Below are 25,694 nucleotides of genomic sequence, written 5' to 3'. Positions count from 1 at the left end.
GCGCTGGCAGACATGTTATTAAGCAATCTCAAGTTTTTAGTGGAAAAATAAATGCGTGTGGTAGCTCCTTCTTAGGCAGCTCTGAGGACTTTCATGCCATCACCGGAGGATCAATAGGCCTTACAGAAGGAAAAGGAAGCAAGTATATTTGAGAAATACAGGCAAGTACCGGACCACTAGCAAGTACACAGGAGCGCCTTCTCCTGACATGCACGTCGAAGGACCTAACAGCAGTGCAAAGGCTGGAGCGGGTCAGGCCAGGGGTTACTTCTAGCCCTGTGCCAGCTGCTGTAAAATCTTGTTTCACAAATCATCCCATTGATAACATATACAATCTCATTTTGCCTATGGCTCTTAAAGAAAAACAAAATCAATTTCAGAAACCAAGCTCTGTATCTCTTGCAATTAAGTCTATAATCCTAACAAATGAGCTGCAGGATGAGAATAGGTTCTGTTTTCATAATGCCTCCTCCAAACAAAGCTCTCAAAGCACTTTTTCATTTAGGTCAGACGCTCTCCTTCTCCAGTCCTGCCAGTTAGATAAAGACCATCAGCCACGTGCTCCTGCAGCAGAATGAAGTACGAGAGAACCAGGACAGGGAGAAGGCAGAAACAAAGAGGAAGGACCCGATGCTCTGCAGGGACGTTCCCTGGGGGGAGGAAAGGTGCAGGACGTTCTCTTCCAGCACTCAGCGTGACCCTGCCACTTGCACCAGCTTTTATAAACAAATGGTGCTCTTGTACAGGGCAATGAAGCCTACACTGCAACCCAAAACCAGCCCGTTCAGTGGCAACAAGCTTCAAATTCGCCTTCCGAACACGATGGCACATTGGCGTGCCGACGCTACAGTCTGAGTGTGCAAGCTCTGGAAAAGCTCTCCCGTGCTTGCTTTCTCTCTTTGGAACTGCTTTGGCTGACCAGTTGTGAGAGAAGCCTGCTCTGGTCATAGCAAGAAGTGGTATGGCTGAGAGTGCTCTCCTTGCAGGTCTGGCACTTGGAAGGACAATTTTCTGCCTCTGAAGACCTGAAAGAAAGACCATGAGAAGGGATTCTACCTCTCCCTTCCAAGGATCGAAAAGCACATGGCAAACATCAAGGAATTCGGTTTCACAACCACCTTAAGAGTAAGCAGATATTCTTCTTGTTCCATGGATGAAACCTAAATTGAGAAGTATCTTATTTCTATCAATCTATGTCAGAATTGTGAAGTTGTCCAGATTTCTGAAGTTTCAGTCCAATTTTTTAACATCTCTGAGAACTGTTTAAAACATCGAGGAGACAGCTAACGTGTGCTCAGTGTCTGCTAACCCAAGGCCCAGAGGTTGATTCTGGACCTGACTGACATCCTCCATAGGCTCATACAGCGACCTTTTCATTGCTATTTGCATCAAACATCTGGACAGGAGTTCTCACTGACAACGGGAAGCGGGTGTAACTTTGTCCATCTCAGAAAACACATAGGCAGGTTCTGCTACAACCAGTGGTGAAAAAGCATCCCAGGAGGTATGAAAGGATCTTGTCTGCGATTTCCTCTCTGATGAAAAGATGGAGCTGGAGACCAGAAATCCAGCATAAATGTCCTGTGTGAGGAACAGCACAGTTCCATAAAAGCATCCTTTGCATCCATCCGAACCATGTAGTTTCCTCTTTTGCAGAAAGCGTGGATTTGCTTTCTGCAGGACGCGCTGTCACAGCCCAGGACACCTGGTACTGCCTCAGCCACTCTCAGGGAGAGCTCTAGGTTTACACTGGCTCAGACATCCTTTTAAAACGACTTTTTATATAAGTGCAACATTTTCAGGAGAAAGGGAAAAAAACAGAATTACAGCTACACAGAGGGAGACTCCATCCAGTCCGTATATATACCTCTCGAGGAACACAAACCATCCCATACCCTCTTTCCCTGTTCTTACACTGCAATGAAACTGTAGAAGGAAAATAAGCTTGGCATTTCTGCTTAGGAGCATCCTGCCAAACTGGACCATATGAGCTATCAGTTACAGGGTGAGACCTTAGGAGGCAGGTCTGGGCCCCCCTGAGCTGGCAAGCTCTTGCCCACCACCTCTTGCCGCCCTGCTGCTGCTTCCTCCAGAAAGGAAACGGCAGTCCTCAGCCAGGGCTGGTGCTACCGCAACACCTTTTTGGTGTTAGCATCAGAGAGGAGTCAACCCCATTCCCGACCCCGAACAGCAGCAGTCAGGAACATGGCCACAAGTCTGGAGAAGACGCCTGGCTTCCAGGACAACTTCCATTTTTATCCCCCATCACAGAAATCAGCCAGAAAGGCTCATTGCTGACGACGTGCCGATGGGCAGGAGGGTGCTGAGCGGAAGGGACTGGAAACTGCCACCTCAGAGAGGTGCTGCCATGACACGCAGCCCAAGTGTGCAGCCACGGCAAACCCCATCCCAGGGAAACGCTCGCAGCCTCCGACGCTCCTTAAGGATGAGCCTGTATGACAGAGCGGAGACAAACCGGCAGAGCACCGCGCTCCCGAGCCTACCAGGGCTCTTCAGGAGTCGTTTGGCAAGAGTCCAGGCTGCCCACCACGGAGATACCAAATTAAGTGCGGGCGGAGCTCCGGCAGCTACAGCAAACCCTGAAATACCATCTGGCAGACCGGGGTCCTGCTTACATTTCCTACCTCTCCTCTCGGCATGGGCCCAGCGCTCTTCTGCGCTGGGGCTGCACGACCGGGCGGGTGGCCCAAGGCCGGTAAGGGCGCCATGCCCCGCAGGACACCGGGGTGCTGCAATGGGCACGGCTGCACCTCCACACGAGGAGCAGAGCAAAACCCGGGAAGCACGAGCAGCGCTGACGGACCAGGCTGGAGGCCTGTTGTGCTCCGCGCAGAGCCGGCGGGCGGTTGCTTTGGAGCAGAGTTCCCGTTCTGTATCAGTCGTTACGCGCAGGAATCAGCAGCAGCCAAGCCCAGCTGCTGGGCCTTGCCGTACAGCGGCGCCTCAGCCAGGGCTGGAGCACGAAGCCTGGCAGGCGGCTCTTCCTCTCACGGCCCCTCCTCACCCCACTCCTCTGTTTACTTATAAACAAGTTAAACATCCTCGCTGCCTTTGAACACAGAGCCTGCGCCCAGTTGAACATGACTGAACTTTTCTTTCTGCCGCTGTCCCCACCTTACGTGTTACTGGGCAAATTACTGGGAAAGAAGGTATCACGGTACCGGCAATTCTCTGTGCTGGAGCTCCAGCCCCTTTCAGCTCAGGTCAACAGCACAACAGGAAAAGCTAATACACCAACACAAGCATGCAAGTGAGGCAACTCTCTAAACTCGTTAACCTGTTAACACAGAAGAAGGCATGTTCATTCCAGATATATTTAATTTGAAGCCCAGCAGTGTAGGAAGGAAGAAACCAGCAGTGTAGCAATCGCTAGAAGAGCCAAACCTGCAGGAAAGATAGTGGACATGAGCTGCTACCATGGAACACTATGAGATGAACACCATAAATTAGGGTTGACAGTGGAGGAACGGTCACTGAAGCGTGCATGTCTAAGTTTTTGGAAGGTTTCTTTTTCTCCTTACCACCAGAAGGTGAAAGCAGGGGCCTCAGTCAGACACAGCACCGGAGCAAGTGCGAGGTTTGGACAGAAGCAGCACAGTTGTGCTGATGAGACTTCAAACACGAGCTGAATTTGCTGCTAACATGAATCCTGTGTCACTCACACTGACATCTAGCCCTTCTCCAACACATCTTGAGACAGGGCTGCAGTATCTACTGCTGTTCAACCGGCAACATCTTCAAGGCTTTACTGATTCACCCCAAAAAGGGAGAGCTCTTCGGTCTTAAGCCGCACCACTGCAACAACCACCTTGGGGTCCTGAAGAGTTCCCTATTCTAAAACTGGGAGACCGGGGAAAAGAGACAGAGGGAAGAGAAGCAGAAGGTGCAGCTGGCACCGGCCGCACGGCTTTTGGTGACCAAACTCCGTACCAAGGGCGAGAGCGCAGGGACAGGGCAGCAACTCTCCTGTCCCAAAGGGACAGCAGCCGCCTGAGCTCGGGGGAGACGCTGCGCTCCGACAGCCTGGCTTCAGTCTGGCTCTGGAGTTTGTTCTGACGGGGAGAAAAAAGCAGAGCAGGAGAGGGACCAGGAGCTTCCCAGCGTTTTACGACAGCATCTGGTGATGTTTTCCCCTTTACTTTTCTTAAGTGGAAAGGGCTTTAAGATGCAGCCGAACAAGAAAAACATTCTGGAACAAGTCAGCCGTCAGAGCTTCCTCTCTTTCTGCTTAATGAAAGCCATGAGCTCCCAGTGACAAGTGTCTGCTGGAGCTGGATGGGGAGTTTATGAGATTCCTGCCACGTTTCAGTGATATTACAGCGTGCCTTTGGTCTGCCTTCCCCAGCCCAGCCATCGAACCGCTTCCTTCCCGCCAGGCGCCTCCCATTAGAGAGTTTCATTAAGCCAATGCTTGGGGGTTTGTGTAGGTTTCTGTTACCCCCCCCGCTTAACCAGGGGCACATGAAAAAATCATGATAAACATTAATAAAAACAAAATTAAAATGATTAAACCTTTCATATCCTTTAGAGATTATCTGTTCACTGCTGGTTGGTCAAAACAGAGCTAAGGCACAACCGCTTTTCACTTTAAACTCAAAACCAACCCAAAAATATAAATAACAAAGGAAATCTGCCTCTGCCAGATATTAAAGAGGAACCAACTTTATCCCTGCATTCTGCAAAGCCAGACCTCAACAGTCCCACGGTGTCCCCTACGCACAAAGACAGAAAGATGCTGCTGGGACGGGAGCAGCGTTCTCCAAAATTTGGGTGGGGGAAAGGACGCAAGGAGGGAACAGGTACAAATTATGTGAGAGAATAACACCGGGAGAGAGCAGTCCCTTTCTGTGGACTTCGAAGTTCCCCGTAGGGACTGTCTTAAAGCACGTGGCTCTCCTCAGGTCTTCGGACCTGCCAAAGGTGCTGTGTACAGCAACCCCGGCCCACGGCCGCGAGATGTGCATCTGCTGGGTTTTGATAACCATTCAAGCAATACGAAACTAAAGCAGAACCAAAAGCTTCCACCTGCCCCTCTGTCCAGCTACGACGGAGAGAGCCAGCTGTCCGCCCAGCCCCTGGACGTCCTCCAGAGGAGCTCCTGCGCAGAAATACCACGACTCCCACCAGGAACGGGCTGGAAAGGTAAAAGGTCCTTAAGCCATTCAATCCACAAAAAATGAAAAAATTCCAAGGTTCAGCAGAACAACAAAGGGGAGAGCAACAAGCTGTCCTCCTGCTTTAAACGAACACACATGACACGAGATCTTGGAAAACAAGACGATAATCCTGCATGTGGGGGTATTTGGTGGGGTTGGCAGAGAGATCAGAAATGCTGCAGTAAAGGGGAACTGCGAGTTTAATCAGCTTAACATACACATCGCCAAGAGCTGTTTTCCTCTTTGTTGCTATTTCACGTATGTTATTGCACCACGGGCGAGTGTTTTCTCAAACCAGGACAATAGCTTGTCTTACTCCCTGTGTCTGAGGATGAGAGGAGCGGATTTCCTCTTCAGACAACGAGGCTGCTGCACACCCCCAGCCGTAGGAGCCGGCCCCCGGCAGAACGCTGGCTGCGTGCGACGCGGCGCCCAGCGGCCGTCCCGGCCCCCTCTCGGGTACCTGCTGCGGCTGGGCCGCTCAACGCGCGCCGAGCGCCTCTTTGACGATCCACGTACTGGTGATTCGGCTGGATTTACATGCAACGCTTCGGAAACAAAGACCGAGCCGGCTGCTGCCTTCAGGGGGTTACAGATAACATATTGGGAAAAGACAATATTGGGTTGCAGGGAGCGAGACAGAGGTAAAAAGCCTGAGAGAAGCTAATGAAGCTGGGCAGCATTTGATGTTTGCACACAGGAGCTCAGATTGTCATTTGGGTTGGCAGATTATTAAATGTGTCAATCAAGGACAAGCCTGGAAATGGCAAGGGGAAGCATGTGAAACGAGGTTAGCTGTTAAACACCGGAGGAAGGAATCTCCTTTGGAGGAGGAGAGGGTGACTGGCAGCAGCACAAGACCAGAGGAGCTTCTCCAGCCATTAGGGGCAGGGGCCGCGGGAGGAGAGGGCATGCAGAACATCATTTTGGAAGTCCGCTTGCACCAGGTGGGAAATTTTACACCAAATCCCTCAGCGTGCACCTCGCGCATTGCTCTTCCCTAGCCCGCTGCAAGGGCCACGCGTTCCAGCCAGGTAAATCCGTGCGTCGCCAGCGGAGCCAGAGCTGTCGCGTGCTTTCGGCTGGCAGATGCCGTTGTATAAACTCTACGCTGTTCTCCTGCAGCCACTGTACAAGTAATCTGCTTTGGGAAGTTTTTAGTTGATGTGTGCAATTAAGTCCCACGGAAAAGCAGAGAGAGGCTTACAAAAGCAAACTAATTATTCCTTTCTGAAACCCTCCATTACCTCTATCAGATGTAGGAGAGCAACATGCATGTTTCTCCAGCATTAGCAATGACCACATTTTCTTTAATTGAGACCAAGTGGAGGACATCAGATCTTAATAAATCTGAGTTATTTCAAGCAGGGAGAAATATCACTTGGCATTAGCCATTTTAATTTCAAAAGTCTTAAAGTTCCACTGGAAGTACGGAGCCTGCAATCATGAAAAATCCACTCCAAAGGAGCGTCTCGCATCCCTGTTGTAACAAATTACATTAATAATTACTCCATGCTTGATGATTGTGAATGAGAAATGCCTTGCACGGTTGCCCACGCTTCAAGGTGGGAAAATAAGAGGACAGTTCCCCTCGCGGGAGATTTCTGTGGAAGATCCGCTTCCCCTTTCTCCACCGCTTCTTCCACTTCAGTTTACAGCTGGGCCGATCGCAATTCCTAAGTCCAGGGCACAGCCTCCGAGGGAAGGGAGGAGCTGGAGAGCCTGGACGGGAGAGGGGGGAGTTCAGAGAGCAACGCGTGCTGCGGCACTTCCAAGTCACAACTTTAAACCGACAAATGTGGCTGACATCAAGGCGCCCTTCTGCTAAATAGAAACTTTTTGTCCAAGAGAAACCTTTTCATACTGCAAACCACATCCTGAGTGTTTGATGAACAAATCTGCTCCCGATCACACGGGAACTTGCTTCTGCTCCCATTTACCGTCGCCTCTCTCCTGACGGCGATGCCTTCGCGTCCCTGGTGCAGCTACAAAACTGCTTTTAGGAAAGAGGAACATTAACAAAGTGTTTCATATGACTCAGAGTGAAAACAGAGGTGCAAGCACCATATGAGCATCCAGCTGCCTGCAAGCACCACAGGCAGAGCCAAGCTCAGTTTGGTAACTACTATTTTTAAACCACATGGGGTTTTCTCATCTGGCAACTGCTCTAGCTATACCTCAGTTCTGTTTACATACTTGGTTTCATTAAAAATTCACATCCTGATTTCAGTCTACAGTTTGCAGCCCTTCAGAAGTTCGAATACTGAAATACAAGGAAGAGGTGGATGGATAGTGCATAGAGAGAGGGGAAAAGCGGGAGCTGGGGGGTACCCCCTCCTCCCAGGGAGCTCTGGGAGCCGGCAGCTTTCAAGGGGTTACCAGAACAGAGCTTTACAGGAAAGGCAGTCCTCTAAATACTTGTAATCAACCTGTCTGGAGTGGGGAGAGTGGCCGGTCCCTCGCTGTTTGCTGGCAGAGCAAGCAGCACGGATGCTCCAGCAAGGCCGGGCACAGCGATCCTCCCGCTCCAGCCCCTTTCCTGCCCAAACAAAGGGGCTTTTGACCGCGCTTGGCCGAGTTTAGCAACGGCTTCCAGAGAGCCTGCCCTCAACTCTTCACACGCGAGGGCCCCAACAATGACTTTGTGTGTTGGAAGAAGATGGCTGCTAAGGATTTGGCAGAGATTAGCGGGATTGCTGAAACAGTATGTCCACCCTAGGGAACTGGTTCTCTGCGGTGCTATGGGGAGACTGCGGCATCCCCTTGCGGTACGCATCCAGAAAACTAATTCTTCAAAAACTACGAGTGGTATCTTTGGCTGGCTTAGCATGGTCTTAGGGGAACACTCCCATCTCCACAAGGACAAAGAGCTTCTCCAGAAGTATATGGTGCTAAGAAAAAATATATAGAGCTGCACTGAATAGAAGATATTCTTTTACTTTATTTTTAGCCTTCCTACAGATTTTCACAGTAAGGATACAAAGCTTTGTAAAATAGTCTATAGGATGACTCACAGAGTTGAGAAATGGTCAGCATTTCCCACTAAATATTACATGACTTTTCCACAAGTCATCTTACTCGTCCCACAAAGCTCTGCCATGGCCTCCAGCACAACTGTAAAGACCAACAAATCTGACTTTTTTGGGCTTACTTGCCACATTTTTTTGTTGTTGTTTTTTTCAAAAGCATTCTCCACAGTCCCACAGATTGCATCCAGACTGTGGGACTCAAGCTGCCTTGGAAAAGGAGGAGAAAGGCGCACACCTTTTCCTTGCTGTGCTCTGCTCCCTCCTTGGACAACGCGGGGTGGTCTCAGCCTCAGGGCAGGAACCTCTCCTCCAGCCACAGAGGCACCGCACAGCTTCTACCAACACAACTCCTTGGTCCATGCAAGTTGTCCTCTGCATTTACATCTGCTAAAATCTCTGTTTTCCTTCAAAGATGTTAACAAATTCAGGACTTGTACGAGAGGATGATCAAAATGAAACTCCTAGGCATCATAAAACTCTAGGTGGTCTCTTGCCTCAGCTCCACCTGACCCTTCTGGATCTAGTTATTCTCCTGCGGAGCACAAGCATGAAGCGTTTCCACCTGAGGGGCCTCAGCTCAGGTCAAGCTTACTGCAAGCACTAGGACCTTCTCCTGACTCGAGGAGTGTGGCAGACCCTGACCTGCGCAGCTGCATGAAGCAGCAGCCCCGGGCCAGGGACACCCAGGACTCCGGTGCAGGTGAGGAACGCGGACACCTGACGGACACCCGAAGGACTTTGGTCCTACACAGTGGGAAGAGTGGGCAACCCCCCTCTGCTCCTCCCACAGGAGGACAGCTACGGAAAGGGAGAGCGGATGGAGATGGAAAACAGGAGGAGTCAGGAGAAATAGGTAAGGGAGGAAACCGATTCATTACGAACAGCACTTGACGAAAGAGAAGCAGGCTCAGCGGCTGGGGCTGTAACAAATCCACACCCGCACGGATAGCATGCGAAGAGCGATGCGGCAGGGCGAGCGGGGGGCTGCGTACGCCCCTGCGCAACCCGCGCTGGGGACGAAGCAGCAGTCCCGCTCCAGACCGGCTACTCCGCGCACGGCTCTCCGAGTTGTAAAACGGGCTGCCTGTACTCGATGCCTTCTAGAAGGAAACACTTTCAAAGCCAGAAGGAAAATTTGGTGCAGGTTGTTTCACTCTTATTTCTATGATTATCTAATGAGTCATAAGTGCATCCATTCCTACATCTTGAGAACGTTTTGTTTTTTATTACGGGTTTGGGTTTTTTTTTCTTCTCTAAACCCCCATCATTAAAAATCAATTAGCTTATGGGTAACGTTATACAGATGCTTCTGCAGCAAGGGGCTGACATCTGCAGTGGCAGCAGCCCAGATACTACAGCAGTAGATGTCCAAAAATACCCCACAGAGGAAAATAACCCCCCACCCCTAAAGCTGTATTCTTTCTGGTCAACAAAACAGCTGAACTGAACGTCCAGGCTGGGCCCACTTCCCTGTCTCCTGCATAATTAGCACACTTCTCAGAGCAGGCAGAAAAGTTTAATTGTCTTTAATTATCCAGTTCAAGGAGGATTGGGTTTCTTGCCTGATGTCCATATAATTTCCCTGCCAACGACTTCATCATCCCTTTACTGGAAGTGCAGTGTAGCCTCTAAAGCTCTCTTCCATAAAAGACACAAAAGTTTCAGTGAAGGCCGTGCTGCTGGCACAAGCAGAGACAAAGGTCCTTGTGTCTACAAGGCTGTTGCTTAGCCTGCAGCATGTGTTTTCGGCGGGGTGGGAGGGAATGAGTTGCAACTAATGTGCAATCAAGAACCACCACAATTACAAATGTAAATGAACAGGCAATTGGCACTGACCTTTGTAGATTGTTAGAGGACTAATTAAGGTATGATCAGACACACTCTTCCAACAGATTGAGATGCATCTATACAAGCAAATATCTACACACCGCCCCAGAGACAGCAATGCTTTTTCCTACATGCTTGCACACACCAGCGAGTATGTACACACAGCCAGACACGGCGTTTAACCCCAGCATCGGCTCTCTGCCGCAGAGCAAACAGGACGGAGCGGGAAGGGGAACAAGGCAACTCCACTCAGGCGGCCTACGCAGTCCCACTTAACACAAGGCTGCAGTCTGAGGGCTGAGCTGCATTTCATTACCGCAACCAGCAGTTTTATGTAGAGCTGGGGATGAGGGGATTGGCACAAACTGGATGAAGTTAAGGAAAGAAAAAAGCGATAAAGAATCTTTCAGCGTTTCAAGCCAAGCCACACAGGTCTCCAGCAGCGGCAGGAGCGATCGTGGCTGCCGTGTGCCTGCACCTCGCCTCGGGTGACAGCTGGCCCAGGGCTCTGCCCTGGAAGCAGCAGCAGCCGGCTGCACCCCACCGTCCCCCGGAAACTCGGGACCGCTCACAACGTGATCCCTCGTGCCTGCTTGCTCCTGGTCGCAGCACACCAGACCGAAGAGCGAGGAGAGGGCTGATGCTTACACTGCTGCTGAGGCAAACCAGCAGCTGGCCAGCCAGACCAGCGAGAGACCGGACCAGCACGAGAAGGGAAGGGTTTTCTGCCAGCGCAGCCCTGCCCTGAGCACTTGCAGTTCTACAGGGAGAGAAGACAGGCTGCGGTCAAGGTTCTGCTCAGGGCCCTGCCCTCATCCTTGCCCATCGGATCTTAGCACCTCCCAGGACAGCGGCTCCACAGCCCCCAGAGCTGGGACACCCTCCCAGGCAAGAGTTTTGCAGAAGGTCGAAAAGCTGTGAAGACTGACATGTTTTAAGAGTCCTCAGAAAGAGCAGTGATAACAAAAGGGGACTCACTTTGGAAAAAAACGCAAGCTGATATTATATTTGTAGGGAAACCGAATTCAAAACAAATATAATTAACTAGAAGGGGAGAGAGAATCACAGCAATGATTACCAGGGAGTAACAGCAGCATCAAAACAAGCCACCGCATTTGTAATGCAGCAAATCAACAAAAAAGTCACTGTCCCTTTGGGCCCCCTGACAGACGTGTCGCAGATCAGAAAAGCACTTTCTGCTCAAGGTGTCTGAAGCACAGGGAAGACTTGCTCGTGTTATCCATTATCACCAGAGACTCTCATCAAAAGGCAGCGAGGAAAGTCCACCCAGCCCTCAGAAAAAACCAATACAGAACAAACGGGGATACGGCAGAGAAACCGTCGTATTCTGCAGGAGGAAGAAATGCGGAGAGCCAAGTGCAGCCCTGCCCCGAAGGAAGAGCGTTTCCAGGCCGGCAGCATCGTGCCGGGAGGACCCGGCGGCGGAGCCTCACGCCCTGCTCTCCTGACCGGGTCTAACAGCCAAATACACCAGCAAATTCAAAACCAAGAAAAAGCAGACGCATCAGCAGAGTGAACTTAAGCCTAGGTACGTGCACATCCCTGCTACACATCTGACACCCCAAACTACAGAAAAATAACAACAACCAGCTAAATAATAAATAACAGCAGCATTTTATAACGCTGGAAGTTTAAACGTCACAGAAAAAAGGGAAGGATCAGCCTGTTCAAGGCAGATCTTTCTATGCACGAAGATATTACACTCAATAAATCAAAGCCGAGAAACAAGTTACTGTTGTGCCCTGCATGAGGCCGACCTTGCCCGCCGGGAGGACCACCCCTGGGTGCCGGGCAGTGCCCCCGCCTGCTCTGACGCCCGGGAACGGAGGCACCAGCCCGGCTCTGGCTTGCGGCATCCCGACGCGCCTTCCCTTGGGATATGTCCTCAGCCCAGGCCGGAGCTCAGCCCAGCCGCTGGCCTGGGGCTACGGGGCCACCCTGCTTTATACTGCAGTTGATGTTCTGATACCGTAACAGGATCAGAATAAACGGGAGATGAAAGCATCCATTCTCCCCCGCAGGGGTACTGCAGCTTCTCACCCAAATCCGACTCCCGTCACTGCAGGGAAACCGGAGCAGCGCCTCGTGCCTGCGGCCGCCAGTGCGCCGGCAAGGCGTGCCCGCTCAGCTGCGGGCTGCAGGTGTTTGGACTGAAGTATCTCAGGTCAAAGTGACATGCAAAACGGAGCAGGAGTTCCCCCCTTTGCATTCTAGAGAGTCTTATTCTTACTTGTATTTTTAATCTTTGAAATAAAATATGATAAAGAAATTCTTAGTGCCTTTTTGCTGTCAGTTTTTGTTAAAGAACCAACAAGCTTAAAGGAAATTATCTCAAGCCATTTGAAAAAGTAAAATATTTTTAAATAGAGATTTCCTTTCAGTGACTTGTCAAGACTTTTAGTTTAAAAAAAAATTACATTTTTTTTAAAGGGTCAACAAATCCTTTTCCCGCTCAGCTAGTCAGCTTCTGCACTGCCAGTACCTGCAATGTCATAATCCTGGCGGACGTACAGGGAAAGATAAGGTTTCTAAAGTAAAAGACAAAGTAAACAAAAATTTCTAAAGTAAACAAAGATTTTCAAGATTGTTCTGTATATCACAAAAGGGCACAGATGGTTTCTCCTCTCTGTTCATTTTGCTTTTAAGAAAACTCACAAACCATACAACACTGGTCAACATATCCTTTCGAAATCTGGGTGTTTTTCTCCAGCAGAGCACCGCAGAGAAGCGGAGCGGCCGTAAGAGCTGCTGTCCCCTCCGGGATGGTGCGGCAACCGCAGCACGCTTTCACTGTCACCCTGACCTTTGGGAAAGCATATTCCTTGCCCTCGACTCCGCTGGGCCACCGAGTTCACAGATCGGTCACTTTTTTCCATGAGACTGAATTTAACTCTTAATGAAAAATCTCCCATTTCACTTTTTGGGTGTTCTGCAAGTATTTCAGGTCCTTGTTACTAACACGCATAACGGCAACGCAACCCAGGTCTTAATTCAAGAGACGTTTCTAAGCCCCACACGTATCCTCCTCCAGCTGGTGCTGCTTCCCTTTCTCAGCGCCTTTAAGCTAAGATCGCTTTCCTTGTCTCTATGTGCGTTAATTGCGGAATGCCAGCTCCTCGGAGCACTCTTCTCTAAGATTTAGTCGTTTCAACAGCAGCCATGGAGGAAGGTCCTGGTTGAAGCTGAGATGAGGGCTGTGAAGGCTTTCGCTGGCATCCCCCCAGCTCCAGCATCTTCACATCCCTGACAGCACACGTACCAGCCGACTCGGGCAGGCTCTCCTCCTCCTCCCTCCAAAGAGGACTTAATGACATCTTGCTTTTTCCTAACATAAAAAACTTCTTAACCCTTTAAATGATTAAACAAAGTACAACTTCTGTTTTGCCCAGCCTTTAAGGAACATTTTCTCTTGCTAGATTCACAGCAGCAATCCCTTTCCTATTATCCGCCCTTTCTGTATGAGCAAGTACTCCGTCCAAGCCCTTCACTTTATCCACCTTGTCAAGAGGAGACATGGAAAACAGACAAACACTCGCCCCTTCTCCTGCCCACCCCTCTCCACCAGCTCCTCCTCCCGACCCAGCGTAGCTGAAATACGAGAAACCAATGAGCAAGCTGGGGCAGGTTCACACTGGCGCCCAGGACATCACCTGACACACTGCAAAACTTCTACAAAAAGTATAGTTCACTGGTTTGTTAAAATTGTGCAAATGTGACGGTATCTTTAGACACTCTCACAATATTCCACTGTTTAAGACACTCACTGGAACAAATATATAATCATAGAATCATAGAATTGTTTCAGTTGGAAAAGACCTCTAAGATCATCAGGTCCAACCGTTAACCCAGCACTGCCAAGGCCACCACTAAACCACGTCCTCAAGCACCGCATCTCCCCGGCTTTTAAATCCCTCCAGGGATGGGGACTCAGCCCCTGCCCTGGGCAGCCTGGGCCAGGGCCTGACAGCCCTTTGGGGGAAGAAATTTTTCCTAAAATGCAACCTAAACCTCCCCTGGCGCAGCTTGAGGCCGTTTCCTCTTGTCCTACACACTTCCACACGTCAAACTTGCATTTAGCCCCACTGGAACAGAGGGGACCGCTTACAAGTACGAAACGAAGCATGTGTGTAAGTATTTAGCGCTTCAGAGCCACCACCCACAAGCCCGCTGAGGCAGAGCTATGCTGGATGCTGCAGGTACAGCAGAGGTCTGCTCCTACCTTGGGGCAGCCGGGACTTCCGTAACATATTATTGACAAGTGATAAGCGTCATCCCCACCGCAGGGAAGAGAAACAAGAAAGTCACCGAGTTTGACACGAAACTGCACAGCGGGTCTGATGCTGCTGGCCAGATCCTGTGGCGCAGAGAAGCCAAGAGCCCGACCCCGTTCATGCAAGGGAGGCAGCACTCACCAGCCTCCGCAGCTGGGCACTTCCGGATGGTGAAGATCTGTCCCAGGTCTTCCTCCTCTTCAGGGAGACCCTTCTGGAGACGCTGCAGCTTGCGCAGGCTTTCACTCCGCTGGTGTTTCATGGAGCGCACGTGCTGGATAAGGTTCAGCTTGGCCTTGGTGGAGTAGTTACAGAGGACACAGTGATAATAGCAGCTTTCACCCTCAACCCCGCTCTCGTGATGCTGAAGGTGCTGTGAAGAACAAAGTAGAGAGATGTGAATTTCCTGTATCATCTCCAGTCTCCCTGGGTTAGTCCACTGTAAATTGCTAAAAGCCACCTGGGAATTAAGTAAAAAACCACATTCGGACAAAGACACCGTAAGATCAAGCCTGTTTATTCTCAAGGCACCGTGCACTCTCCTGCTTAAAAGCAAGAAAAACATAACACGTTGAAATGAGCGCAGAAGCAAGAATCGAGATAGGCAAGATCATCTCCTCCTGTAAAAGAAAATACCAGATCCAACATTAACAACTATTCACGACCTATGCATGGCTAATTCTTTCATATTTAAAGCTTATCCTGGGAGGGGATCCAACTTCACGTCAAACAGATAAAATTAAACTTGATAAATTCTCATTGAAAACTAAGAAGAATAAAACCAAAGCAATCCTAGAACACAATGAACCCATTAGATCGAGAGGTCCTGGAAACAGCGTATGGAAAGGGAGCGTGGAGTGTGTGCCATCCTATCCATCATCCAGCGCTCTGCTCCCTGGCATCTAGGCTTTACTGCCTTGGACCTGGAAGAGAGCAGCAGCCTGGCCTGGAAGACAGCCGTGACAGCGGTCCAGGCTGAAACGCCAACGGTGAGCATGCAGCTGGGTATCACCGCAAGAGGTTAGCGCTTGGAAAAAAACCCTGTCACCCTCTGAAGCTGTGCTATCGCAGCCAATATCGCTAATTCAAGAGTATTATACCTTGATTATTTGACAAAATCTATCAACCGTCTGGCACAGAGGTCCATGCCACTAGGGAAACGAATAGCTGTTTTATGTCATGGATGCCAAGGAGGCAGCAATTAGTTCTTAAAACCAGAGGGGAGAATTCGCAGCTTACAGCCACGTCAGCTGCCATGGCACAGCCGCCCTCCGTTCAGTTTGGGCAGCGGCAGGCAGGGCTGGGAGTTCACAGTAACCTTCCCAATTCCCACAGTAAGGGCTGATAGCAGGTTGAGGAAAAACGGCTACCAAAGTCCAATGACACGAAAGACTCCTCAGTGAAGGCCATTTGGTGCTTCCACCACCCACCTACATTTCAGCTAAGCAATAATCCGTGCTGGCTCCTACCGTCCAACCTCAAGACCTTTTTGTCTTCTGGGTCATCTCATGAAACTCTTTCCTCGCCATGCACTTCACCCAAGGCACGTAAGTAAGGCGATTCGGACGTGATCTCGAGGTTTGTCAATCAAAAATATTGCCTACGTGCAGCCAGGACCTTCTGGTAAAAATTCTGACGTGTATTATCTCAGTTACAGCTAAGATAAGATTAAAGACACATATTACCCAGCGCTGTGTGCTTAGCTAACACGGAGGAAGGAGAGCCCTCTGAGTCTAGGAATGATTAAAAATAGGATAGGAGCTGATGCTGAGGCTTCTGATTGGAAGGGTGAGGGAAGAGAATAAATGTATTCTAGATCTGGCTAATTAGACTAGCCTCTTTTGGGATCACGATGTATTTAATTAAATTCACTGTAATATTTGAAGAATCCACTAGGGCACTAATCCCACTGGTGCCCTCAAAAGATTTTTTTGCTGTTTTTCCTCATAAGAACTCCTCTTTCTCTCATTTCTATTGTTTGCATGCATTACCCTTTTCCTGAGCCAGAAAAAGAGAAATGGCTTAAGACATAAAAAGCTAAGGTTAGCGAGCCAGTCGCAAGAGCCATGCGGCCGGCTCGCATGGCCCGGCTTAACCAGCCTTGCCCTGCCCTGCTTAGATCCGACCTCTGCAATGAAACCTCCCCACCGCCCCATCTCGCTGCAGGCTGGGGGTCCCGCTCCAGGGGACGCACGGCAAGCCCCTTCTCTCGTCAGTCGCGAGGCGCGTCGGGGAAGCCCCCGTCCTACAAACAGCGCGCTCGGGCTCAGAAAGTGCCAACGGGCTCACTAGCAGAGGCAGAGGAAGCCCCGAGTGAGCAATTAGAGAAAAATCTGGTCACAGGTTCAAGGAAATATTAAGGACATGGTCTCTGTGGGAACCAGAGGCACAGTCTGTACCGATCTCGTTTAAAAGGGGATTTTAGGAAAACATTTGTTTTAAGCAGTTTAATAAATGTGCCTTATTTTCTGCTCTTCTTTTGCTCCCACTCCATGCACGTTCAAATATCCCTTGTGCTTGGGTCACCTTCACCCGCCTGCCGTGCTGGAGGAGTCAAGGCCTGAGGGTGCCACCACCACCAAGTCCACCCTGGACACGGTGCGGCATCGCACGCCGACCTCCGATTCATGTCAGTCTTCCAACGGAGGAAAGGAGCAGGCCAGAATAAGACAACATGACGGACGAGCAAGTACTATCTGCGCGTTGCTGGAAGCGATGAAACGCTGGACAAGTGTAGTTATTGTCCATCATACTGTTAAGTTTTCCCCTTGTGAGAATTTATCCGTATCACAGAAAACAAATTCAAAATTTTAAACCAGAACCTTGTTAGAAGACAAATCAACTTGAAAATCAAAGGAATATATTGTTCCTAGGAAAACCAACCAACTTCTGTCAGAGAACATTGATTTCTGCAAGTCATGGGGGGTGCTCGCCCCCTCCCTCTCAACGATAGGAAACTTCCAACATCTGGTTCTTCACGCATGGCATGCAAAATATTGATCAGGTTTAGTCAAAGCTCCACTTTAAATCAGAAACAGACAGAGGAACGCTCTGATGGAAACCATACGGCTCACAAGTACAGCTTCCCAGGGGGTCGTGGGCTGTTCCTGTACGTACGCTAACCGCAGCACAACACCGCGCTGCTCACAACACCTATTCCAACACACAAATCAAACCAAATCCGGCCCATCTTCCATTCGGGAAGCGCTCGGGTCTCTGGGCAAAGCTGCGCTCTCACTCCGCAGTGCAGTGATTAGCGCAGGAGGATCCTGCTCAGAGACCTCGTCTCCTCCATTTGCCATAACCCCCGCACCGCCTGCCCCCGACCCTCGCCACAGACCTTCCCTGTGTAACGCCAGTCCCTCACCACTTATAAACACCCTGCGTTTGGTAGTTTCGTCTCAACATCAAGAGCTATCCACTGCGGCTCTGCCCTGCGAGCTCCAGGGCGGTCTCCCCCAGACACAGCCGCACTGGAGCGGGAAGGCGAACAAACCTCCTGGGCTGGGGAACAGCCATCGAGGAGGGCCACTGCCACGCGGCCAGCCTGGCCCCGCAGAGGCAGCGCCGGCAGCCACCACCCCGCCAGCTGCCAGCGGTGGCCGGAGCCTCTCCTTTAGCTTCTGACAAGGACAACGCTATTTCGGGGTGACTCCGTACCAAACCGCGCTCGCTGGGCGGCCGCGCTCGCACTGGCGGCCAGGATGGATTCAGCCCTGCCCGACGAGCCTTTCGGGCCGGTTTAGGAAGTATTGCATATCAACCTCCCCCTTCCTCTGGGTTTGGCTCGAAGGAGTCGGCACGTTGGGAGGGTCCGAACAGAAAGACAGTTTAAATAAGCAAGAGAAAAATTATAACCTGAGCTTACATACACCGCAGATCGCTGGGGGCCAGCAGACAGCGATCGGTCCCTTTGGGGCGAGCACTGCGCACAGCCCCCAGCCCCCCAAACATGAGAAGAGGAAGAGGGCGGCGACTGCGCGCAGGCGGCGTTCGCACCGGCGCTGCCACGGCCCGCCAGCGCAGCCACTGGCAAGGGCAGGAGGAGGGGGTACGGACGGCGCGGGCGCAGACCGGCGAGGGCTGGAGAGGCACCGGTGCGAGCACGCGTGCGCTGGGACGAGCTGACCCACGCCGGACTGACAGACTGACTTTCCAGCCCTCGCTCTCTAACATCTGGCTTGGAATTGTTTTCTTCTAATAAATAATAGCATAATAAATGTTCACAGTGTACGACTATGGAAATTTAATTTTTAAACAAAGCAAGGAATGACGTTATGTTCAGTTTATCTGTCCTTCCACCTCCATCCTTCACATACCCCGAACTTCGTTTATTTTACCATCTATCTTTTCCCCATCTAACGCTGCCTCACCCACAGTCTTTTTCAATGATCATGGAATTTAATGTGACAGCTGTATTAATCTGCCTGACTGCAGGCAGTCCTCCTCACCCCATGCCATGTACTCGGACTACGTTCTTCGGAGAGGAGACCGTTGCAACCAGGACCGAGGATCCATGTTGCTACTATTACACAAGTATCCTGCCGAATACCTTTGTAGGTGTTACCGTAGTTAATGTTCACTATTTAATCTGATTTCTAAAAACTTTTGCACGTCTTATTTCAAAAGATGTTAAATCTATATCTGCTCAAAACCTCTTCTGTATTAACTTTATTACAGCCACCGTGTAAAGAGCCCGATTCTTACAGCACCATGAATAGATAATCCTCCCCATAGCGCTCTGCTGCCAGAAGGCACGACGTTATTTTCCAAACCCTGTTTGCTACGTTTAGTGGGTCAGATACCGTTCTGGGGACATCTGAACTGTAACCCTAGCTCACCAGGGAGACGCAATAACCGCTTTGAACTATCTTGTGCTTTTGATGTTTACTATTCATTAGGAAAAAAAGTCCAATTTCTATGCAATCTTAACTTCATCTTGTATAAAGCTTCCCCTTTGGAGGGCCCTAAAAGCTGCTCAGGACGAACTCACGCTGACAACAGTGGGAATCTCACAAGCCCTTGGTCTGCAAGCCATGAGACCAGCCACCTCTGCAAGTGGCGAGATCCCACCTCCACCCTCGGGAAGCCTTGGTGGTACCAAAAGCAGCAGAACGTGTGAGAAAACTCTCTACAGGCTCGAGGATGGCCCCCTTCTCCTGCAGACCTCAAAATGACAACAAGCAGCAGAAAGAAACCCCATAACTGCCCCAGCGACAAGCAGCCTGCGCTCTCCCGCTCCCCTCTCTGGTGCGCGAGGATGTCCTGCACGTTATCAAGGTGTCCGTGCGCGAGAAAAGCAGGCGCAGTAACAGGCCTGGGGGCCAAAACCCAAAGCGGGGAAAAAAGCTCGTGAACTCCATGCAGCAACCAGCCAACCAACAGAAACAAAAACCCTTCCTCACCACCAGCTGGCTAACAGGGCCACCAGCCGCAGCGGTGGCCTGGATCCTAAAACAACTGATGCAAGAACGCTAACGGCGACGGTCAGAACGAGCCCGCCGCCCCCTTGTTTACACAAACATCCTTTTTGCTTATATGGATAATTGATAAACAGTCTGGAGAAATCTCTTCCAAATCACTGCTGATCACTTTCTCCAGCTGGCTCTCACCTTACGGGACAATCCTGCCACAAAATCAGAGGCCACTCAACTACTGAGAGCTTCTTTAAGAAAACGTTTTCAGCCTTGAACATCCTTGGAGGAGGTTTTTCCTCATGTAACACCCTTCTTACCACTGAAGTCAGCATGACGGCTGCTCTGTTAGAAAGGGTAAAATTAGTAGTGATTTAAAAGAATCGACAGATCCAGCTGAGGAAGAAGGAGCCAACAAACTGCTGGAGGGTTACAGAAGCCATGGAAGGGAGCACCATTGCAAACTTGTGCCGCTCTTACTTCTTCTTGCGAGCACCTACGGCTGACCAGCACCAGCAAGGAGACCTAGAGCCAGCGGGACGCCCCTGAGCCCACGGTGGCACACAGAACCCATGGAGCACCGCAGAGGTTACTCGAGACTTTGAACCATGCAAGGTTACCGTGAAAGCCAACGCCAGCACACACTCCCGTGTTCAGGAGGAGGTGCTGGAGGCACGCCAGCCCTACGAGCACAGCCGCAGCACAGAGGGATGCCCAGGGATTGACTCTTCCTCAGGATGAAGTCAGACATGGGTAATTAGTAATAGGCTTGGTAGGAAACATTCCACATGCCAGCAAGAACTGTGCCTGTGACAACGCGCTCCCGGGGAGCTAGACGAGACGCGACCCTTACGCCAGGGCCTGAGGGGAGGCTACAGGTCGACATGGAAAGGGACCAGACCCTGCAGCAGACCTCGGAAGCCTGGTGAGCGTCTCTTGGCCCCCACGTGCCTCTGATCTGCTGCACGAGATAAATCACACAATCCTGGAAGAGAAGAATCTGAATTTTTAATGAAAGTCATGTGGACGCAGCTGTCTGATCCCGGTCTGTTCCAAGTACTCCATAAAAGTCAGAGCTGGCCCATCCATCTTGCTTTCCTTTCACACCTGCAGCCCCGGCTGGAATTTCCTGGAGCCGAGGGAGACGCGGGGCGGACGTGGCACGCAGCGAGAACACATGCTGGCTACACGCTGGAACGGGCTGGTGGCTTGCAGCCGCCCCCTGGCCCAGATGTTTTGAAAGGAGGAAAAAATTGATTCGCCATGCAGCAGGTCCAAAAGATGAACTTACGCTCTTTTGTGTTCCACCAACGTCCTGCAATTGTTTACTGCTTCTGAAGAAGCAGCGTTACAAAAGCCCTCCCTTCCTTCCAGCCTCTCCGGCTCCTTGCGTAACAGCTCCTTCGCGCAGCTTGCGGGCTGTGGAGTTCAGACTCACGTGCCCACAAGTTTTTGCAGTTTAGCTTGTGGTAACTCGAACGGCCTAATGGTGAGCATCACCCCCCCTCCCGCTAAAGCTCCTCAGTATCACCCAAGCCTTTAAAGACACCGCCACAAGATGAAGACAAGGAGACTTTGCGCAACAAATCTGGGTTTTGATTTACTTTTTGGTTTCTGATCTTTATTTTTCTTTCCAGAAGGCTGGAAACGTAGCACTCCCTCCTGCCAAAGCGGCTGAGATACTTGATGCAAGTCCCTGAGTCACACAGAAAGGCCTGAAGAACAGCACCAACCGCCCCAATTAACAGCCAGTCCCTACACCCCTCCCTTCTGAATCTGTATTTTCCGTGCCCTCCCACCCTGCCTGGCATTAAGTGAATGCCCCCGGTACCGTGACGAGGCCGACGCAGACACTGTGAGCCCCAGGCAGGCAGGCACGGAGCCACCGAGCAGGACCGAGCGTGGCTGCGCAGAGCCCCCGACCATCGCCCCACGAGCCCCCGACCATCGCCCCACGAGCCCCCGACCGCGACACTGCAAAGCGGGAGGGAAGCGAGACCAAGGACTTTCCTCAAAGAGGAGCCCAGCAGCAACACGCGGGGCAGCTGAGCAGAGACCTGCCGTGCCTGGGGAAAGGTCAGCAACAATCCATGAGGCACAAAAATTCTCGGCAGCTCCAAGTAACAGCTGGTCACCCCTGCGGCAGGGGAGAGGAGCCGTCCCCACGGGGTCCCACCCAGGCAGAGGCTACGGGCCGCAGATGCGCTCCCCGCTGGCCACGAGGCTGGTGCTTGCCATGCTGAAACGCTTTTGGGTTCCCCCATAAGCGACCCCAAAAGCCACCCAGCAAACCAGGTTTGCTCCACCAGCCCTTGAAGTCTCATTAAAAGCCAAATATTGCTCAGCCTAAAGATGGAGAGCTCAGCATGGATTTTACTGAACGTTAAATCAACCAGCAAGCGTAGCCAGCAAACTCTGTGGCACTTTAACTTTAAATAATGCAATAATTATTGAATTTCCTTTTTATAACCGAAGTGCTGGAATGTAAACAATGGGGCTGTAATTGCAGGAAGGGGGGATCAATAGAGGCAATCGTTTTCAGCCATGTTAATTGTAAATACAATTGCTCCAAGATGTCAGCCTCGTTCTTCTCGCTCCCAGAATCATCCTAACGGATGACAGAGTCCAACTTTCCCATTACAGCTGTTCGTTCCTTTAAGAGGTTCTCAATCAGGTCTGATCAATCTGTCAAGATAATGCATGGAGTAAGTAAGACTCTTCCAAACACAAGCTCCCAATCAATAGCCCAGACCTGCTTAATGAGGAGGGGCTAAAGCCCAGAGGGAGGCAACAGTCCCAGCTTCTGCTCGGCTCTGGCAGCTAACTTCTTCGTGGGGCCTTGCTAAGCCGATCAGCTCTTAACGAGGACATTGTTTATGCAGACTGAGATGAGCAGCATCCCCACATATTCACAGTCCCCCAGGGTCAGTGGGCAAAAAGCGACAGAGATTAACAGAAAACAAGAGCCAAGAAAGGCTGCACTTGTATTCACACCCCCCCCTCCCCGTTTTAATTGTGCAACAGACCTCAAAGTACTAATTAATCATTCGTCAGAACAGATCCCTAAAGATTAAAATCTGTGTGGGACCATTGAAAGTATAAGAGCATCACTAAGCTTCCTGCCATGCACCTGAGGAAGAGCAAAGTCCACGGCAAAGCCTGTGCTTGCCCAGCCGTGCTGGCCATCCCCTCCCACCCCAGGAGCGGCACCGACAGCGGGAGGAAGCGCGATGGCACGTCAACTGGAAACCTCCCAGAGGGAGGGAGGAGATGCGATGGGAGTCAAGGTAGCAGTCAGAGAGGCCGGTCTCCATCTCTGTTTAATCCTGGTAGCACACGGGTATGCCTTTGTACAGCTGGACACTACGCTATACGCTCGCTGAGCAGCCAAGAAAGGGAGAAAGAGAAAGCTCTCGCTGCAGCGGGGCTCCTTCCCCCAGCCGCGAAACTTCCTTGTCTCCCCCCGCTGCATTACGAGAGCTGCAGTCACCACGGAGCGGCCCTGGGGCAACGGCAACTTTCGAGAATTTTCCAGATCCCTGAAATCTTCGCAGCTTTCCCCAGGGAGGCACAGGCGTAAGCACTGCTATATGTGGAGATGAATACAGGAGTGTGTGTATTGATCTTGCTAATTATAGTGATAAAAACAAAGCACAATTGAGAGTACATTTCCTATCAGCTGTTCTGAAAAGCGCTGCCCTCAACCTTGCATGCTGCTGCTCCGTCCACGGCTCCCGCCGCAGGACCCACGCAGCCCGGCGAGTCTGCACGGACACCTCCCGCTACTCACTTGTGCACCCCGACAAACGTGAACCCAACAAGCTTCACATGAAGGGTATTCTCCTGTTACAAACGAGGGACGTAAGGGATGTTACCCGTGAGCTGAGCTTCAGAGAGCCGTTTCTGCAGAGCAGCACAGTGATTTGGTGCCAGTGGGGTTCCTCTGGAGCCTTGCAAGTTAACCAAAACCTGAACTGATGACATTTTGCTCCTCAGAAAAATTTACAGTTTTGTCACTTCATATTTTCCATGGATGCTGTCAACCCTGGAGAAATATGACAGAAAAGCTGTACTTTGTTTTTAAAAGCAGTGCCTGCAAAGTACTGTACGGACAGCAGCAGGATGAAGTTATAAAAACAGCAAGAATATTTTTGCCACGTCTCAGCAACGTCACCGAGGAGGAGGTCAGGTCCTCCAGTCCACTCCTTTCCCAGTGCTGGGGACAGCCAAGAGCCGAGGAATTCAGGGAGCCTTATCTTTCCCAGGCTTAGGAAAAGAAACAGGACAAGAACAGCCGAACACGGAGACAAGACAGTAACCAAAAGCAGGCTCAGCGATCCCACTGCCCGGTCGTTTTTCTTTTTCAACATATTTTGTACATATACTTGAAAATAATAAGTTCAGTGTGAGTTGTTAAGCTGTGAACACTCAGGTGAACTAGAGCAGCCTGTGAATATGGAGAAGCACCAGATAAAAGGCAAATTATATAACAAAAAGGGCTGGGGGGAACCTGAAAGACAGCAGGATAGAAATCTGTTGTCCATATTGTAATTATGCGGCTGCTGAGTGATTGAAAAAGGCTTCCCGTAACACAGAACAAGACTAGGACTATCCGTACAGGTGATGTATTATTTCCTCCAGCAGCGATAGGAATGATCCATATGTTACGCTGCGAGGGATCTCCGAGGAGGCTCTGCCTGTTCGAAGGCACAGCACGTAACACACGCTTGGTCTTGTGCTGTTAATGCCGGCTCAGACTTAAAACAACTACCCCAAACCCTCTCTGTATGTGTGGAGCCTGCTATGAGAATTTAAATTAAAATGATATTTTTTTCCCAATATTAAGTCTTTTGGAAAAGAAACCACCGCTCTCTGAAGAAGGTTAAGGACCATTTTGCACGCACTGTGCTCCTCACGAGAGCCTGAAGCCGAGGGGAGCAGCACAGGGAAACCCCTGCGAAGAGGGAAGGGCCCCGATAAGAAGTGGCTCCCTCAACACAACGGGGGCAGCCGGCCCTCGGCACGCAGAAGGACAGACGGGAGGGCGGCCGCCCCTCCAGCGAGCCCTCACCGGGCCTTTCGCATCCTGGCTTGGCCCCAGGTGCCCCAGCGCCTGCAGCCAGAACCCGTGCCGCCAGTCGGGAAGGCGGCGGAAGCCAGGTCCTTCCCGAGGCGCTGCAGGGACAGGCGGGACGGGAGGGCGCGACGCCGCTGGCCCGCGGGCAGTGCTCCTGCGGACGCGCGCGCAGCGAGGGGCCGTTGCGATAGTGCTCCGTAAAACCACGCGGGAAACTGAACCAGCCGCAGAAAACCACACCGAGTTCACGTTATTTAATAAAATACTACAGACACAGATTAACTTCCCTCGCCCAGTATTTATTGTTTCATCTATCTCTAGAGAAGTTACAAGCGCTATGATAGACTGAAGATTTCCTTGTTTTCATATAGCTTCTTTATAACTTCCTACAGCAATGTACCACATCGAATCCCAACAGATAACCATACAATAACAACAACAATACACAAGACAATTTTTTAATCCTCTCCATAAATCGAAGAATATAAATATCGAAGAGATGGATGACACAACCTCCTCTCACAGAAGCCAACAAGGATGCATTTAGGAACAACAGACCAAGCTCATCCTTCATCCACAGTCCTCACAGAAATATTTGTGAGAAACGATTGCCACTTTTTCCAAGCAGCTAGGGGACTCGGTGTAACCCTGGCCAAGGGAAGCCCGAACTCTGTCCTCCTGCCTCGCCGCAGCACCCCTGCAACACAGGAACGCACAGCCCTGGGCACAAAGCCATCAGCCCGTCCAGAGCTCCACCTGCTGCGGCGTACGGCAGCAGCTCCTCAGCAGGCAGGTCCCCAGGATCATCACCAGCCCCTGCTGCGCTCCCCTCCCCGGCGTCCCACACGCTATCAGCCTTCTCGTCATCCAGCGCCCCG

General features: G+C 50.9%; 1 protein-coding gene across 1 annotated transcript in view; it reads right to left on the bottom strand.

Moving 5' to 3' along the window:
- The window catches only part of ZFHX3 (zinc finger homeobox 3), a 175,030-nt gene that overhangs the window by 61,884 nt on the left and 87,452 nt on the right, over positions 1 to 25,694 (bottom strand). The window contains exon 4 of the mRNA XM_082319280.1: positions 14,467 to 14,698. Within this exon, the coding sequence (XP_082175406.1) occupies positions 14,467 to 14,698 (232 nt within the window). The remainder of the gene's footprint in view (positions 1 to 14,466; positions 14,699 to 25,694) is intronic.

Source organism: Platalea leucorodia (assembly GCF_965183815.1).
Source record: "Platalea leucorodia genome assembly, chromosome: 8".
Taxonomy (NCBI): Eukaryota; Metazoa; Chordata; class Aves; order Pelecaniformes; family Threskiornithidae; genus Platalea; species Platalea leucorodia.
This window is presented reverse-complemented; position numbering and strand designations above follow the sequence as displayed.